Below are 18,328 nucleotides of genomic sequence, written 5' to 3' on the forward strand. Positions count from 1 at the left end.
TTCTCAGCTGGCACACAGCCACAAGGAACAAATCCTAAAACCATCCCTGACTGGGGCATAGATCTAAGTGGTTTCTGTAATGCATGGTCCTCAGAACTGAAAACACATGTTTCAGTAAAGTGCAGCACAACACATCCCTAAAAATACCTCAAAGGTGTTCACAGTCGTTAGAAGCCAAACTGAGGACCAACCTTCACATGACATCTCAGCAAAGCGCAATTGAGTACAAAGGACCTGCCTCTGTTTGCATGTAACACATTTCAGTTTTTAATGCATGCTTCTGAGAGCACATGCTTCAACAGGGAAGAAGACAATCCATTTTGGAAAGGAATGCAAAGCTGCCTGTTCCACAATAAATGTTTACAGGAAGAGGCAAGACTCTGTCTTGTTGTGTTTCTGCCATGATTCATTTTGCCTAGTTTAAGTCAAAAGGAAAATCTTCAGCTCTCTCACCTCCTCCAGCGTGGTTTCAGAGATGCCATAGCTGGAAATGCCAAGATCAGAGAGGCGGTCATCAATTTCATGGAACAGCTCCACGAAAGCTCCTTCTTTAGCAGCTTTGTATGGCAAGACATAGGTTAATTCATGGCCAATGTCCTCCACCAGTCTGGCCTCAGGAACATGTTTTGTAATGAGATTTGAAATTGCAGAGACATCTAAAAGAACCGAAAGGAAAAAAACATGTTCATCTTATTACTGCTCATTATGTGGAAAGAGCAGCTCAGTCTGAAAGATCTTGCCAGAAGGAAAGGAGGGAAAATGGGACATCTCTGGAAAGTGGCTCATTTCCATGGAAATTTTAGTTTCTTTTTACATTTAACACAAGCTGGGACAAAAGCCTGGATCCAAACCTGGCTATTTTTTATTTGCACAATTTGGGAGAGCTCTTACATGCTACTGGCAGTCCTGCAAGTCATTGATGTACAGTTCACCAGTAAATGTTACATATTGCTAACAGGCCTAGCAACTACATAATCTTTGGACACTACATCTCAGGTCAGCTGGAACTAAAGATGGTTCACTGAAGAAAAGTGTTCCAATATTTGCACATTTAAAAATACCATCTTTGCAAATTTCCTAATTGTCCCAAGACTGTAGCTACACAGAAGCACAAGGTTGAGGCAGTTGTCCAAGGCCAAATATCAGCAAGAGTCTAAGAGTAATATCAGCACTGGGACTGAATCTTACATTCTTTTCCAAGCCTTACCTATTGTCAGTGTGTCACTTTCATGGTCACTGCCAAGGCCAGCATCAGAGCTACTCTGGGAGACACTGTCATCCTGGTCGCAAAAGAGAAGACAAGCATTGTTTCCTGCTGTTATATCAAAAAGGGGCCTAGAAGATGCTGCATGCTAGGGAACTCCAGCCAGATGCTGCAACATGCTGGATACTGTACAGAGAGTCAGAAAGTAATGGCGACATACCACTGCAAAGGGCTGACGTGCAAGTAAGAGGTCAGTTATAAAAGTGAGCGCTACAAAAGTGTACACTTATCTAGTCTGTATCTCTGCAATTGGCTTTGGACCACTGGCATTGAAAGAAACTAAGGGAGAGGTATGTCCCGCGCAACAGTTTAACCAAACACAATCTGGCATAATACCTATAAAAGCAAGTAACTTCTTTTAAAGAGTAAGGGATTTCTCTTTGAGACATTCTACCACGTAAAGTCATAGCTGCTGCTTCCCATAAACCGAAGATTCCATGAAGAAAGAATGAATATGAGCAGGAAGGGTCAGCTGTACCTTTTTCAGATAGGACACTGTGCTGCTGCTGTTTCGGCAGGAACTCAGAGAGGAATCCACATCCTTCTTGACCAGGGTCAAATAATAGCCTGTTCCCAGCTGGTTCTTCAGGAAAAGAGAAGAGCCAACACAGCAGAGCTTGCCATGAGAAATGATGGCAATCCGGTCCCCCAGAATGTCTGCCTCATCCATGTGATGTGTGGAGAGAATGATAGTGCGGCCTGGAAGAAAGCAAGCGAAAACACTGCTGGCAAATCAACCGTACCTGTGTTCAAGCCAAAGTGACAGTCATCTGGATCTTGCCATGAAGCTGAATGGGTGGTTGATGCCACAAGTCCAGGCTCCTTTGAATGAGGTTAGCAGATGGAAAAGGTTCACAACTGCTGCCATAGGTTTATTCTCTTCACTCTGTGGGCTCCGGTCATACTTAAAGGCAGGTTAATTTCATGCCAGCAAGGTTGCTTGCACAGTGCAGAACAGAACACTGCTGCACATCAAGGGTGAATTTCTGACTTTAACTGCCCTCACAAACCATCGAGGAACTTTGTTCATGAGCTGTGACACGAATGGGATAAGAAACGAGTATAGATGAGATCAAAACATCCCTGCCCTGCATTCTCTTTGTTCCTTCCTCAGTGCAGGCAACTATAGATTTGCAAAAACACATTGCTATTTCAAGAACAGTCATGGGTCAGATTCATTTTCCTTTGCTTTCCATGACACATTCATTACAAGTAAAGAAAGACCACATACCTTGTCGATACTTCAGGAGCAATTCCCATATCCCTCTGCGAGAATAAGGATCCACCCCAGCTGTAGGCTCATCCAGAATGACAACCTTGGAGCCACCAACAAAGGCTAAGGCAACCGAGAGCTTCCTCTGCATGCCACCTGACAGGCACAAAAAGAGGTGTTCAGGCTGATGCAGGGATGAGGGGAACAGCAACAGCTGCAGCACAGTGGATAATAAGCTCTCCACACGAAAGCAGAATTGCATACTGAGAAGACCAAGTACTGCTACTGTTTCAGGCCTTCAGGATCTCATCACCTTCAGGACAGGGGATAATTCACCTGGATGGTCTTCCCTTTGCAAAGTCCCACTCCCAGCTGCATGAAACCTCACCCTTCCAGAAGTGAATCATACTATCTCAACATCAGCAGTAGCAGGCCATCAGCTTGGAGGCCTAACCACATCTAAGGATCTAGAACGCAGGTCTCCAGAGCCTGAGCTGCAGAAAAATGTCCCCAAGAAATACTCTTCCTGTGGAAGTGCGCCAGAGGCAGCAGCAAGGAATTACATGACACTCCTCAATGCTAAAGCCAACCTGTGGCTATCTGCTCCCCCTTCCCCAGGTCAAATGCAGTCTGTGCTGGTAGTTGAGCCAGGCAAAAGAAATGCACATATGGTTCACAGACCACAAGGGACTTGGAGATTATGGTCTGAACACCTCACCCAAACCCAGAAAATCCAAACATATCAGTAAGCATTAGGAGAACACATATCACACGTAGCTGGACTATGTCATGATGGAAACAAGTACAAAACACTCAGAGAAAGTGAGTGACTTGTTATGGCCATTAGACAGCATAAGACAGTGGTAAGATAGGGAAGTTTACTACAATATACTGGTTAGGCACTTAACAAAGTTCTTAATTGTGTGATAGTCCTTTATTTAATTGGAGGATCCAACCAAGGTCCATGATGTAGCCTCTGTGAAACCCAAGAAAGTTTTCCTGGGGCTGAGGAAGCAGCTGAACCTACCAGAGAGTTTGCTTGTCCTAGCTTTCAGTTTGTGAGGCAAACCAACATCCACTGCCATCTGCTCTACCTCCTCTTTCACCTTCTTTTCCGGCAGCCCTTTGAGCCGAGAGTAGAACCAGATGTGCTCCTCCACAGTCAGCCTAGGGAATAGAAGCAGGCTCAGGGCACAGCTAGGAGCACCATGGTGAGATTCATCCCTTGCATAAGCATCACAGCAGGCATGTTTGGTTGCTTGGGAAAACATCTTTTAAAGCAGGAAGGAGCTACAGACTGGGTGTGCTCAGCTTGGGCCTGATTTCATGGTGTGGCTATTCAGCACCAACGCAAACAATCCTTCTCTAAGGGCACTTGACAGAGTACCCCAAACATTCCACATCAGTAGGCACTGGGGAAACATTGAAATTTAATAGAGTAGATCTCTTTAAGAAGACATTGAAGATTTTGCTGATAATTCACAGGCATGTATGAATGTACTAATAAAAAGAAACTCCTAGTACCAATCTCACCCCACCCCACTGTCTCACATCATGCACACAGATAAAGATAGGACTGTCCTAGCTGAAAGCACACTGTGTCTCCTAAAGAATCCAACCACCTGTTGGATAACACCAGCCCTGCGTCTCACAGATGCTACTCACAAGTCAAACAGCACATTGTGTTGTGGACAGACACCCAGGTTCTGCCTGATGGTGCTGAGCTCAGAGCGAATATCTTTGCCCAGGATGAAGGCTGTACCCGAGGTTGGGGGGAACAGGCCAGTCAAGATGGACCTGAAGGACAAACACAACAGTAAGCAGGTTCCACCACTAGGAAACGGCTGCTGCACATGCCGAGGTGGATGGATGAAGAGTGGGTGGAAGCCCTAGGGAACTCCCACATCTGGAAAGTAGTCTGAAAAACATCTCACTAATGGATAAAAAAAAACCAGCTACAATGGTTTTAGCAGTGATCAAAGCACACCCACATGACTCTGCTTGAAGGAATGTTTTCCTCTAAAAGCTTCTCATCCCCAGTCCCAACTTGTTTCCTTACACTGGCAAAGCATAATCAGAATCACAAATGGCATTACTAAAAAAAGCTGCCAGCAGGTTCATTCAGCACAGCCTCAAGGTGAACTACCCCTAGTTTCAGCCCCCCATACCCATGCACCCTCACAACTAGCAGCTGCACAGCTAGGGTAAGACAGCAGAATTCCACTGAAATCAGTGAAGCACCCTAGTCTGCACCAGCCTGCACATTGCTGTTGTACAGACACCTCTACCATATTGACAGGAACCACAGTATTCAAAGTTGCTTCCCCCACTGTATTAAGTTATTTTTTTGTTCTTACATGGTAGTGGTTTTCCCTGCTCCATTATGTCCCAGAAAGGAGGTGATTTGTCCTTCATAGAAGTTCAGTGTGAGACCATCTACAGCGACTTTCTTGCCATCACGATAAACCTTGACCAGGTTCTGGATGGAAACACCAAGGCTCAGATGCATAGGCTCTTCTTCTTTGCAGACTGGAAGAAAACAAAGAAAAGCAGAGAGAGACGGAAGTTTTAACAGCAGCTGTGTGGGAGTACTAACCAACATCACTTCCCCCCAGATCTGTGGAAATCCAAGGAGAAATGAGCTATATGAAGAACTGACCACAATTCTTCCTCAGAGACAAGAACCTTCCACAGAAGTTTTCTTTTGCTTTTTTATCTACTGGGCTTATCTGGAGATCTCCAGTGTTACCAGAGTTGGCAAAAATGGGCTGAATTCTCAATTCCATGAGGCTGGAGCACCCACCTGCACTCAAGTGGTCAAAGTACCTTGAGTTTATCCAGACACACCCACCTGATCAGCACACCCAAACTATCATAACAAAGGGATGACCAGTTTCACCTTAGCCATGCCAGTCCTGTTGTCCTTGGACTCTCCTTCCAAAAAGACAACCATAACACTTCACTGTAGAAAGGCTGTGTCCAGCACTTACCTTCTGAAGGCCCCTTCTGGTCAGGATGAGGGTGCTGCCTGTCCTGTGGTTCCTCACCAAACCAATAGGACTTTGTGAAAGGAAAGTACCAGGGCCTGGGAATCCCATACTGGCCTAAAGAGAAAAGCATTACGTCAGCCTGTCTGCATCTGTCCCTTTTTGTTATATTAGCTTTCAGGACAAGGGAAGTACTCCACCCCCAGTGAGCCTCTAGGTCAGGCATGACTAAGAGGAGACCCTTCCTGGTGAAGACGCTGTCAGACTTTGGGGGTAAAAGCTAACTCTTGTCCCAGACTTCACTTTAGGGTTAAAAGCCCTGTGCTGGAAGGTGTTAAGCAGCCACATGTGGTACTGATACTCTCAACTCCTTCTTTGCAGCAGGGTTCCTGGACTTAGCAAGCAGTTCAAAGGAGGGAACCACCGAAGTACAGCAAAGCTTCTGGGACTAGCTCAGCCATCACTTGCAATGGGGCACAGTGTCTGCACTGGGCAGCAGGCAACCTTACTGTGATACTGGTCTGTGGTTTCCTCCGCAACCTCTGCAACTCTGCTTAAAAATGGGCCAAATTTGCACCTTGGCAAATGAGTAGGGTGAAAGGATCTACTTAAATGTGTGAAGACATGATATTCTCTCAGAAGCAGACCTCACCTGGGAAGACAGATTCAATGTACCAGGTCATGACCCCATACAGGAAGGTGTCAAACAACATCATGACAGCAGATGTGGTGATGCTAAAGCCATCTTCTTCCAATGGGCTCTCAAAGAAATTGTCCCACTGCACACCAACTCCCTGCTCCTCAAACAGTGCAAAGTACTCACAACCGAAGCCAAAGGCTACCGGAGACAGCAGGCTCTGCAAACAGGAGTCATGAACATGCATTCAGTTTTTCACAACTACTCTCCAGCTGGGCAGCTCAGCTCTAGCACAAGACTAAGGGACATGCTTCAGAAGCCTTACAGGGAAAGTCAAAGGTCCAAGAAGCACGACTATTTGCAGAGAGGGCAGACTCAGTCTTGGTTCCAGCAAGCAAGCAAGGCCCGAAATCTCTGTTGGCCCACCACCCAGAAGCGTTAGCTTCCCTATTTCCTTTCACTTGCTCTTTAGACTTTTATGCGAGGAAAGAGATCAGTAGCCCCAACCCTCTCCAGACAGGTAAGAAGTGCTCTGCAGAAGACAGCTGGTTCCTTCAGTCTTCAATTCCTTCAAAACCACCTTCATATCAGGTGGTACAGCATCACAGCATACAGAGATCAAGGCAGCTTAGTCTGTCTGAATTACTTCTACCACCAAGGCCAACAAACCCCTCCCAAACAGCTCCTAGTAGGCTGAAGTCCATCTCTTCACCAAGCCCAGCTCTGATAGCCTCTTACACTGGGAAATTAATTCTCCCATTGCCACCTCCTCCCTTTGCTATCAGTATACAGCTAGAGAACTCTTGAGTACCATACTGGTGGCAGCCCAGTACCCAGGACAGTTTCCTCAAGACTCACCGCAAAGATCTTGAGTGAGAAGCTGACGTAGTCCTGCCAGGCAACACACAGCACATAAGGCAGGTACAGTGTGAAATAGACAATGCCCCCACAGGCAGCTGCCAGGTTGGCCCTGGAGAACAAGGTGCTGATGAGGAAGCACTGGAGGATTGTCACAACACCGAAGATTGAGAGGAAAACAAACACCACACTAGGGTCACTGTAAGGCAGCAGATTCCCCATCTGGAAAGGAGAACAACAGGTGCATCAGGCTTTGAAATGGCTCTCCAAGGTGGCTATAGTACAAGCAGGTCTGCAGAACTGCTGCTTCAGGGAGGCTGGGCTTGCTGCAATTTGCACAACAGCCTTCCCAGAAGTGGGCCAGTACTAGAGACACCTCCTCAAGAGCGCTGAACCTACTACAGCCCCTCCTGCTGTTTGCAGCCACTCAGCCCTGTTTTGTTCCAAAACCCTGTTCCCAAAAAGTTGCTGGTAAACCCACACTCACTAACTCCTCCCCAGTGTGCCATGGTAGACCACTACTTAGCAGGCTCTCAGGGCTCTAGATTCTGCTGCCACAGACCAAACTCACCTTAAGGATCAGCACCAGCAGGCCTGCACTCATCAGGAGAGGGATGAGGCTGCTAATGAACCAGCTTAGCCAAAGGATGCCATTGTCAAGTCCCATAATCCTCATAGTCTCCTTCAGCCGGGCTTCCTTCTCATACACAATACCCTTAATTATCACAGCCACCGAGTAAATCCAGGCTAGAGTCATGAAGAGAGGCATGGAGCGGCTCATGACACGTAGAAATCTGAGAAGGAAGGAGAGGGACCAAAAGAACAGAGTAAGAAACGTCACTGCAACTTCAGGTACTGCTCAAGGGCTAGCTGAGCAAGGTGATGGCTAAGGCTTGGAATGGCATAAAGCAGATGACATGCAGTGTGTGACACAGGATCAGTGTTTCACCATGCAGTGAGGCTGATGGGTCTAGAGCACGTCACTAGGCTGAGTGGGACCTAGAGTTGCAACTGCCACTCAGTAAAAGAGTGGGTATAAAGACCTGCCCTTCCTGGGGACTGCTCTCATCTGTCCTCTTTCCACTCTCCTATGCCTAGGCCTCTGCTTTTTTCCCAGTGATATTTTTTTTTGCCTATACCAGGTTTGGGGATACAGTCACATCTCAAGAATGTATTCTCTGTGTGAGAGCCCTATACATATAGCCCTCCTCCTGGGAAGGACTCTGCAAGTCATTATATATTCCAAATCCTCCATGCAGGTGCACTAATTCCAGGGATTAGGAACACTAAGGAGATTGCTCCACAACTGATAGCAGGGATATAAACCGTGCCTGAGAAGTGACAACAACCTATGTCTCCCAAGCCACAATCCTGGGAACTTTTGAAGCAGCCTGCATACATACATGTCATCCACATAACATGGGTAGGGCATCTGCTGCACATAAACTCCTGTCTTCTTCTCCGTGCCTGTCTGCACCCTGATGATGGCCTGTTCCACCACATCCTGCAGGTAGGCAAAGCCTCCCCAAACGTAGCGCATGTCCTCAAAGGGGTCAGCACGGGGACCAGGATCCCAGTACCTGCACCAGGGGAACAAGACCTTCCCGTTAGAAATCCTCATCACCACATCCTCCCTAAGAAATTGTTCATAAGGCAGGATGTCAGGACTCACCCATCCTTGATCTTGTTGGTCCTTTCCACATTATCAATGTCCATGCGTATCTTGTATTTCACATGTTGAGGGAGCTCCATGCTATTAGGAGCTATTTCAGTGAAGACTATGCCAGCCCAGAACCTCCTCTCATCCAGAAGCTCCAAGGACCTGTTTATAAGCCGGACTTCTGTGGCCACAGGCTCCAGTTTGTCCAAGTTGACACACTAGATAGACAGATTTGGAAGTGTTTATGGGACAAGTTACTACATCAGAAAGTCCTCTGCTTACGTTTGGAGGGACAAAAAGGGAGAACTCTGCAATGGCAATGTTGTGCCCAGTGAAAGGTTGCAGCACTGAACTACTTTGCAATGGCTCATGGTAGCCTGCCAAGCTGCTAGAGACATCATTTGTTCCTGTTTGATGGTCACCTGCCAATCAAACATGTATCACTGAGAAATACCCCAGCAGAGGCAGTTTCTGGACAAGTGGTTAGACAGCACTGCATTACTAGCTGTGAGATCCCATCCAAGCATCCATTTCCACAGTCTTATTTTCTTTGTTACAAATAAATCAGGTCTGATCCAAAGCCTCTAAAAACCAATGGAGAGACCCTGGCAGGCCAAGGCCTGTTTCTGTTCGCATTCATCTGCCAAGGTGATCGAGTAACAAGGAGAACAAATTTCATTATTCACTATGTCTTCCTCTGTTCAAAGCAGCTGCTAGCCTCACAGCAGTCCCCAGCTGAAGCCACAAATTGAAATGTGAGGGGTTACACTGCCGAAGCAAGCAGCAGCTCTCAGTCACCCAGCAACAGCTGGGTGGGAAGCCACATGCAGTGGCCAGAGTGAGACCTTCAAGAAAAGGCTGACAGCTGGGTTCCTACATCTTTATTAAGGCACCTGAATAAATGGTATTTTCTAACATGCTGTGCACTCAGCCCTACTAAAGCCTGGTTGTTTACAGAAAACGGACCGAGGAACTTCCATCTCCCCTTTCCAGGAACACCCCACCACAGAAATGGAGACCAAGCTGCTGCGCCCCACCAGCTCCTTGCCCACACTAGCAGGACCTCACCTCCATGAAGCGGGAGATGGTACGGATCGCCTGATCTGTCTCATTGAAGGCATCCACCCAGGTATACACTGAGCCATTTGCTGTCTCAAAGTCCTCCGGATGGTTTGATAGGAAATGGGCAACGTCCTCCACTGTCCAGTTGGAAGCTGGCAAGTGCAGGTCCCAGAGAGCTTTGCCTTTCAGCAGCGTCTGCACACATTTTGTTTTCAAGGGAGAAAGTTGTTGAGAATTAATGTTAGATTTCACCTCTCATCACGATGAAGTACTACCAGGGAAAACGCCTTTTAAAAAGCTGCAGAGAGAGGCCCCCTGCCATACCGAGAAGATCAGCGTGGTGCGCTCCTTGCTTTTAGCCCTCTCACCGCAAAGGGTGTGCCCACCTCGGTATAGCGACTCCTTCGGGTCTGCTTCTGCAGGCTGGCTGGGTGCCTCCGTGTCCTGCCACCCCCTCCCGAGGAGAGGGCAGCAGAGAGCTACGCACGGCTGCGCGCCCCGCGCACACAAACCAGGTCTCCAACCAGCAAAACGGGGAAGAGGGTTACGTGGGTTCAGGAGAAATGCGTTGGGCTGATGGTGGTTGCCGAGCTCTGCTCGCCTCTCCCGAGCAAACCTCTGCTCCTGGCTGGGATGGAGAGGGCACGGGGCACGGCTGGAGGCTGAACTGCCACAGTGGTGAGCAGAAATACCAGCACCAGAGGCCGGGTGGCTTTTCTTACATATTTTGCTATTACACCATCAGGGCAGCCCTGCACAGCCAAGGTGTCCTGCCTCCCTCTTCTCCTATCTGGGACAGTGCTTTCTGCACCTCGTTCAACTGCTAGCTTTCTGAGGACAGGTTACTGCCCCACTGTGTATGCCACGACACCCCAAACAAGCGCAGCCCAGGTAGAAGCACCTGCCATTGAAGCAGAAATCAGTCCTCTGGGCAGTCAATATAAGGGCAGACAGGAGGGGAGTGGCAACTGTGAAAGACACAGTTGAACTGAAGAAAGGAAGAGAGAAAAAAAACAAAACAAACAGAAGCCTGCACAAGAAAGAAAACTGTAAAAATCCTAACAAATAAAACCAGAAAAATGGATTTTCTGCCAGAGCAAAGAATGAAGCAGAGAGGCAAGGAGCTTTCCCATACTCTGCTGTTACCAGCAAACCAGAAAGTAATAGGTCACACAGTTATGAAAACAGCATCGTGAACTGGGAAAACAAAGCAGGCAAGCTGGCAAAGGAGAACATGCAAGAAGGAAATCCAAGCAAACAGGGATCAGCTACTCTGTGCTATCTTCACATTTGGTCTCCCAAGGCTGGCTTATACCACCATGCCCAGCAGGAAGGGCACCACACCTGCAGGGAAGGGGCTCAAGGGAAGAGGCTCAGCCTCATCATGTTCAGCAGCAACATTAAAGCTCATTAACTTTAGGGGCACATGTTGCCCTCCCTTAAGTTAGCAGCCGCATTAACATCAATCTGGAAGCGCCAGAGACTGGCAAGCAAAGCACGCTCCTCTCCTTCAGCAGGAAGCAATATGCCAAACAGATTGCACAACCCAGAAAGTTGGGGGGTGATGACCTGCCACCCAGCAGCATGGCAGCCTCAACGACTTAACAGCCAGCAACAAACTGTCCTCCCCCTTCAAAGCAGCCACAAACAGGCAACTCTGTCTCAGCCTGTTCACCTACAAGTGATCCATGCCAGACCTCTAGAGTGAATGGAATGCTGCCTGGGAGCTGCCTTGGCATTGACAGTGAAGTACTCCTGCTTGTGTGAGCTGCTACAGGTGACAATAAATGAACCCCTGCTACTGTACCAATACAGAGGAAGAGACCAGACTGCTGGGAAAATCAAGAATTAACTGCCAAAGCCAACACTGTTAACAAGAAGCATAAAATACAAAACGAAAAATCCCCAGGGCTCAGTAAAAAAATAATTAAAATAAAGGCAGCAACATTCAGTTTTCAAAAGGAGGCTACTGCAAACCAATACCCAGACCCTGAGTTTCTGTCTGCACTCTCTGCAACAGTCCAATTTACAGTTGGTAGCCCTGATTCTCACCTCCCTGATGCCAACACCTATAGAATTAGCTTTCATAAAGCCAACTGAGGCACATGAATGATGATAATGATGCCTTTGACCCTCTAGTATGTCATGTTGATGGGGAAGTACAACAGGGAAGGTCAGAGAATGTTCAGCATTACATTACATTGGGGTAAACAAATTAACTTCAAGGCTTAAGAGGCCTGAGGAGGTCTCTGTGTTAACAGCTGCAGTACAGCACTCAACGAGCTGCCTTGCAGAGACAGCAGAAGAAGCTACCCTACAACTGTTTCTCTGTTGCACAATCCTAGTTTACATCACTGTGCTTCCAAAGACATCAGCACAGGGTGCAAAGATCCACCTGTCAGAGTTGCACCTGAGGGAAAGCAACACTGAACTAAACCACTTAAGCAGGTAATGCTGCAGTAATGCAGGTCTAACACCTGGCACAATGCTCCAGGGAGCCAACAAGCTAGCAGAAATCATGTCAAACCCAAACAAGGCTCCCAGCCCTTTCATGGTCTAGTATGCACGGCACATTACGAAGCAATCAGCCGTAGGGTGATGTTTGCTCTTCTCCCATGAGCACCCAAGTACTACTAAATTAAGCATACCATGCAACTCCAAATTACGTTTTTACAAGATTTGTGCCAGATTACTGCCAGGCATCTAGTTTCAGCTCTAGCGTGACAGTCATTCAGTTCCTACTGTACCCAACGACATCCAAGGCCATCTGGCACCTTCCACGACCCAGTCTAGGTATATGACCACTTGCTTTGCTGCCATCACGACAACAATGTTGTGGAGAAGTACACAGCACAGGGAGCTAAACATGTCATCCCCCCCACAGGTCCCCAGTTTACAGAAATACCAAGCCAAATATTCATACTGCATTAGGGCAACACTGTGGAAGGAACAGTTCGTTTCCTACGGAGGCAGATTAGAAACAGGTGTTAAACATGCACTGCTCCTGTTTGCAGCAGGTTGTTACATGGAGGAAGAAATGCCAAGCATAATGCAAGATTGGTATAACCACGGGTTTTTGTGTTTCAAGAAGGGGTCCCATCCATATGATTTGTCTGCCCAGCTCAGCACTGAAGCACCATCTAAAGTATTTCATCACTTATTGCAGAAGATAACAGTGGTGATTCTGGCAAGGACATTATACTGACCCGAATGAGGTCCATTTCCTGACTACTTTCCATAAATGTCCAAATCTTCGGGCTTATCTCCTCCCACATGCCTCCAAGGTCACGAAACACACCCAGCTCCTGGAACGTCCTGTTCACCTGACAGCAAAGAGGAGAGGAAGGTTATTTCCAAAAGCTGGCAGAGATCCACTACAGGCTGAGAGGGTACATTGGCCTGTCAAGCAAACTACTGAGTGTTGCTCATATTCAGACAGCAGCTCAGCTTCTGCAAGGACCAGGGCAGGGAAAATCAAGTGCACTTGAAAGGAAAACACAGGGAACATGGATGCCTATGGCTGAGCACTGCTTTTCAAGGCTTAGTGGAGAACGACTGCCCCCGAGATGAAGGGCATACAGAAGCAGCCCCTCCCCATGTGCCAGAAGAGTCTTACTGAGGGAACTTGGGGAATTAGAGAGCACATACGGTAAATGACAATCAGAAATTAAGGCTGACCAGCCTGTAATGGAGGAAATTAAGGGCACTTAAAAGCTTATCAAGGTCTTCCCCACTCCTGTGTACCACATCAGAGATGCAAAGACTGGATCATCAAAAGGCATCACCAGGAAAGCTTCTAGCCAAGTCTAGAAAAAGAGTTTAGCCTGACCTTTTCTCATTGAGCCTTCAATAGCACGTGCATGGGAGGTGAGGGAGGTGAGAGACTAGGGGCCTGTGCTGTGCAGGCAATCCTTTCTAGGCTCGTGTTTGGGCCCAGTTTAACTAGAGCTGCTAAGCTGCACAGCCGGAGGACATACCTCATTCTACACATCAGAGGACAGGGCTAGAGTTACCTCAGTCATGACATTCCTTATGGCTGGTGTGTCTGGAGTGTACAAGATCTTCCCAATCAGCAAGGGTCTCAGAGCCCTCCAAATAATCCTGGAAAGCGGGCTGGATTCCAGGTTCTTCATCAGCTCATTGCAGTAGGGTGCTGGGGAGGACAGGACAAGTGTGATCACCTAAACAGCACACTGACAGCTGCAGAAGAAATGCCCTACTTGTGTGGGTTTCAAGGACAGTCACAGCTGGAAGTACAGCACTAATCAGCCAACAAAAACCCTCCTCTACTGCAAAGCTCCACAAAAAGCCCCTTTCAGTTCAAGCCTCCATGGTCTGCCCCGCAAATGTGGAGCACCCAGACAGCCTCCAACCTTAAGAGCCATGCCGCTAGTTTTGCGCTGCTCCCACCATGCTGCTGCATGGCAACAGCCAAATTTGTCCAGAAAAGGCCAGACCTCCAAGGGCTACACATGACCGTAGTCCCTCTCTGCATGAAGGAGGTCCACTGCACAGCCTTCTGTGGACTCTACACAAGGCCCCCAGGAATCCCTTGCATGCTGATATCCTCACTGGCCTTAAGTGCACATGCAGGAGGTGGAACGTGCATATCCTTCTGAAACAGCAGAAGGTGTGCTGTCCCTCAGGACCATCTGCTTCCATCTGTGAAAGTCTGGGAAATGCTAGCAATGACAACCATGAAGTAGATGGGACCGCAGGCCATGCCAAGGTTACACTTACTTGTGGAGTTATCATAGAAGTTAGCTACATCATCTTCAGTGCTGTTGCCTCCAAACAGTGCTTTGTAATTGTTATCCTCATACCAGTTGAGTGATTTAATTTTGAGCCCTCCACCCTCAGGATGGCCACACACAATTCGTGACACAGCCTGGTAGATCTGCGTAGAGGAGTTTGAGGCATTCACATTGGTCAGGAACATCACCTCTTGCCTCATGTCACTCCAGCTCCTCATGCTCAGCAACTGAAGGGGGAGGTGGGAGAAAAGAGTAGAAGTAGAGATAGGAACAAAATTAGTAAAAAGGAGATCTTGCCACTCTCCAAATCACACACCTGTTTTTGAACAGCTGAGAATCCCTTTGAATGCAACATCAACAGTAAAGACCAGGGAAAACACATTTCCCCCCGCCACAGCGAGAGAACATAGAGGAAGTCTCTTCTGTGCATGCACAATGAATGTGCCCTTGCCAAGCTCTTTAGCCTTAAGTTTTCTCCCTCCATGCTATGGGTGGTTCCAGTGCTCCCTGTCCTCTCTCGTGGAAGCCACTTGTCCTCCCAGTTGCACAATGGCTCACATTCCAGTGGTGCCCCCCTCATCCTGAGTGGAGTGAGGTGCATTGAGTCAGATGAGGGAGTAAGAGACAGCACAAATGGAGCGCTGCTCATGGGATACAAGCTGCAGGCCACAGCAGTGTCACCTGGCACAAGTCCACCAAGGTCACCAAGCTTCCACTGATTTACACTGGGCAGCCAGTCTGACCTCCTAGATCAGTATTGCTTGTCCCTGCCCCAGCACCTCCCTTCCCCACTGTCAACAGCATTCCCAGAAAACCCTGGAAAACATGCCCAGCTGCAGCCTAGAGCCTGATCACAGCATGAGCTGTGGACGCAGCCAGCCACAGCAAGAAGCCTTCTACTGCCAGGTTGGCCTGACACCAGGCTTGAGGTGACAACGTACAGCTGGCCAGGATGATTGGTACCTCCAGACTCATTTGTCCGGCATAAGCATCTACCTGCAATATGCCATCAACAAAAGCACCAGGTGCTCAGCCTGAGACACTGCATTGATGTTGCCATACTCAGAGGCATGGCCAAGCTCACCACAACAGAAAAAGCAATGCACCCTCATGAGCACTGGTTTCATGCTACAGGCTAGCATTGCTCTCAGAGTCCCTATCTGGAGATGCAGTAACATCAGCAGAGGTGAGTCTGTACAGACAGAAGTCTGTTTATCTCAGTAACCTCTGTGATGGTGAGAGTAAGTGAATACTAGGAAAAAAAATAAAGGCAAGAATGTAGGGTATTTCCCAAGTAACCTTCCAGCTTCCATTTATTTTCAGTTCAGGGAACTTTAGTTCCTAACCCTCAGTGATTTTTTTTCCACGGTAAACTCCTAGAGCTTTGAACATCTACAAGGGTTTAACATTCAACACATCACTGGAAATAATCTCCTCTCCTTAACTTGGCTATGGTAAACTCCATTTGGTGCCCTGTTTTTTGCACCGGCAGAGACCATGAACATTCAGTCTCTTTTTTATTCTGGGCCATTCAACTCCATAGACCTCTGCCATATCCCCAACTCATCTCTCTTGTAGGTTGACAAGTCCCAGCCTGCTCCCTTGTTCCTTGTATGTCGGACATTCTACTTCTAAATAGTCCTAATTGCAGTTCTCTGAACTTCTTCCAGTTCCACTATCCCATTTTTGGAGAGGAAGGGCCTAGATCTGTATTCCTTATTGAACAGGAAGGCAATCAACAGCGTTACATAGTGTCATGGTATCATAGATAGATAACCATCTTACAGCTGGTTCTCTATCCTCATTTAAATATTTTCTAGCATTTGATTTGATTTCTTGACTGCTACTGAGTATCAGGTGATGCTAACATGGATGCTCTTGCTGTGCTGCCCAGAGCACCAAAATGCACTAATAAGGGCAAGCAGACCTGCTGAGACACATAACTGCAACTGCTCATCAGCTGCATCTCAGGAACAACTTTAGAAGCTCTGGCTCAGCTGCCCTGTTTTCAGAGACAATAAGAGTGTCAAAGACCATCTGCTGGTTTTGCTCACTGTCTACTGCTTTTGTCACCTTCTTTTAAATAAAATGCAGATGATCAAAGTGTAGGACAACTGACAAGGCCAGCCAGCAAGAACGCAAAAAATGACAGTATGCTGGAACAATTAAATCCAAATCCACCCAAGGAAAGCAGGGTGAGAATCAGGTAAGGCCTGAGCCTCTGGCAGGCAAACCTGACCGTTCATCTGTAGCACTGTGCATGCTTCAGATGTGCCAACATCTGGACAAAAATTCTTGAGCTAAACAGCTATGATGTGTCACATACACAGGGAGCCTCTATTTTTAGCTGCCTGAGAACACATAACACTGATATGATGGAAGGCAGCTGTGAGAACAACCAAAGCCTGGGGATTCAGTATGTATGTCCAGAGTGTCCTGCTTCGAGTGTACTTTCATTTCCTTACTGCTGCCTTCGTCTGCACCCTGGTACCACTCAATCTGGCTCCAAAGGTTCAGTGTGGCTGACAGGACACTAGCATCATGGGACATGAATGAAAAAAAAAAAAGTCACACAACAGCTTCTGTGGTTACATGTGCTCATGTGGATTTTTGGATTTGACGATTCCTCACCCAGAAGGCCAAGGCTGCATTTCAAGTGTGACTGTCTGAATGTCCAGTTCAAAAGGACACCTTGGGGAGTTTTTGGTACCTTAGGTACCACAGCTGTTTTTGCTGAGCAAAAAAGTCAACTGCTTTAGCTAAAGTACAATAAAATCCCTAGCATGAGCAAAGGTACACAAATAGGAAGTGCAGCTAATTCCCATGAACATGTGAGGTGTTAATCATCTTGCAGAGGGACTGCATTAGCAAATACATTTTTACAACACAATTTTAAAACAGTTTGAGCAAGGAGCTTTGTTTCATCTTTGGCACCAGTATCTTTACAATTGACATGCAGAGCTGCTCTGTTCACACCACTGGAAGTATGCCATGTGTGACTAGTTACTGAGCAATTTCTTCTCCCAGACATCAGACCTGGCTCTCTTAAGTGTTTCTTAAAAGTTGCTCTTGCTCTCAGTGTTTAATCTGCCCTCCTAGGTTGATTTTCAAGAGCCCAGGGTCACAGATCCAATCAATCCCCACACTCAGAGACAAATATTTTGTTCAGACCATTCTCTTAATTAAAATTCCTTGCTAGAAAGGCTCCTAGACATGGCACAAACAATAGTTCTCTCCACCCCCTCAAGCTGCTGCCCTTCGAAACAAGGGAGCAAGTCCCTCCTTTTCATACAGGAATCAGCCTGCCAGACAATAAGAAGTAACTTTCGGTCAAGCCATCTGGAGCAGCTCATTCTGTACACAGAGGAAAAAGCTGCCTTTGTTTGCACAGCAATAGGGCAGAATAAAAGGTAGTTCTGCCCAAAACAGCTGCCAAGCAAAAGGCACATTACCCTGGGACGTTTTCGGCCACATCAGCAAACTGAATATCACATGGTTTCAATTATTTTTATCCCAGACAAGAAAAAAAGGCAAGCTTAAGTGACGTAACGGGAAACAGCTGTAATCAACCTCCCTGCTAGCAGCAAGAGCTCTGCTATGGTCTTAACTGAAGCCGATCCTGGAATAATCTTAATTTCACTGCAAAGGAGACCTGGCAGCAGGTTGTGGGACTCGGGGAGGGATGCGTGCCAGGAATTGTTGGCTGGCATGGTGCTAGCTACCAGCAGCTGCCCCTCCGTGGGAGTGGAGTGCGCGCTAACCTGAAGTGACCCGCTCTTATGCATGCTCTCCGAGGTTACTACCGTTCACAGCTCTGAGCTCTCTTGGTCTGATGCAAAGACGGAAGACTAGCAAAGGGGAGGAGGCGGCAGCAGCATTGTTTAGTTTAGATG

At 47.4% G+C, this 18,328-nt stretch overlaps 1 protein-coding gene across 3 annotated transcripts in view; it reads right to left on the reverse strand.

Annotated features, from left to right (window-relative positions):
- Positions 1 to 18,328, reverse strand: part of ABCA1 (ATP binding cassette subfamily A member 1) — a 97,152-nt gene that overhangs the window by 19,686 nt on the left and 59,138 nt on the right. For all 3 annotated transcript variants that reach the window (XM_040580571.1, XM_040580569.1, XM_040580570.1), the window contains 17 exons: positions 14,422 to 14,662; positions 13,695 to 13,834; positions 12,888 to 13,004; positions 9,688 to 9,876; positions 8,632 to 8,837; positions 8,363 to 8,539; positions 7,531 to 7,753; positions 6,960 to 7,181; positions 6,117 to 6,321; positions 5,468 to 5,581; positions 4,835 to 5,006; positions 4,143 to 4,274; positions 3,505 to 3,644; positions 2,496 to 2,633; positions 1,743 to 1,963; positions 1,208 to 1,280; positions 454 to 656 (listed from right to left, as the gene is read on the reverse strand). In XM_040580571.1, coding sequence (XP_040436505.1) covers positions 454 to 656; positions 1,208 to 1,280; positions 1,743 to 1,963; positions 2,496 to 2,633; positions 3,505 to 3,644; positions 4,143 to 4,274; positions 4,835 to 5,006; positions 5,468 to 5,581; positions 6,117 to 6,321; positions 6,960 to 7,181; positions 7,531 to 7,753; positions 8,363 to 8,539; positions 8,632 to 8,837; positions 9,688 to 9,876; positions 12,888 to 13,004; positions 13,695 to 13,834; positions 14,422 to 14,662 — 2,913 coding nt within the window. The remainder of the gene's footprint in view (positions 1 to 453; positions 657 to 1,207; positions 1,281 to 1,742; positions 1,964 to 2,495; positions 2,634 to 3,504; positions 3,645 to 4,142; positions 4,275 to 4,834; positions 5,007 to 5,467; positions 5,582 to 6,116; positions 6,322 to 6,959; positions 7,182 to 7,530; positions 7,754 to 8,362; positions 8,540 to 8,631; positions 8,838 to 9,687; positions 9,877 to 12,887; positions 13,005 to 13,694; positions 13,835 to 14,421; positions 14,663 to 18,328) is intronic.

Source organism: Falco naumanni, chromosome Z (genome assembly GCF_017639655.2).
Source record: "Falco naumanni isolate bFalNau1 chromosome Z, bFalNau1.pat, whole genome shotgun sequence".
In the NCBI taxonomy this organism is placed as follows: domain Eukaryota; kingdom Metazoa; phylum Chordata; class Aves; order Falconiformes; family Falconidae; genus Falco; species Falco naumanni.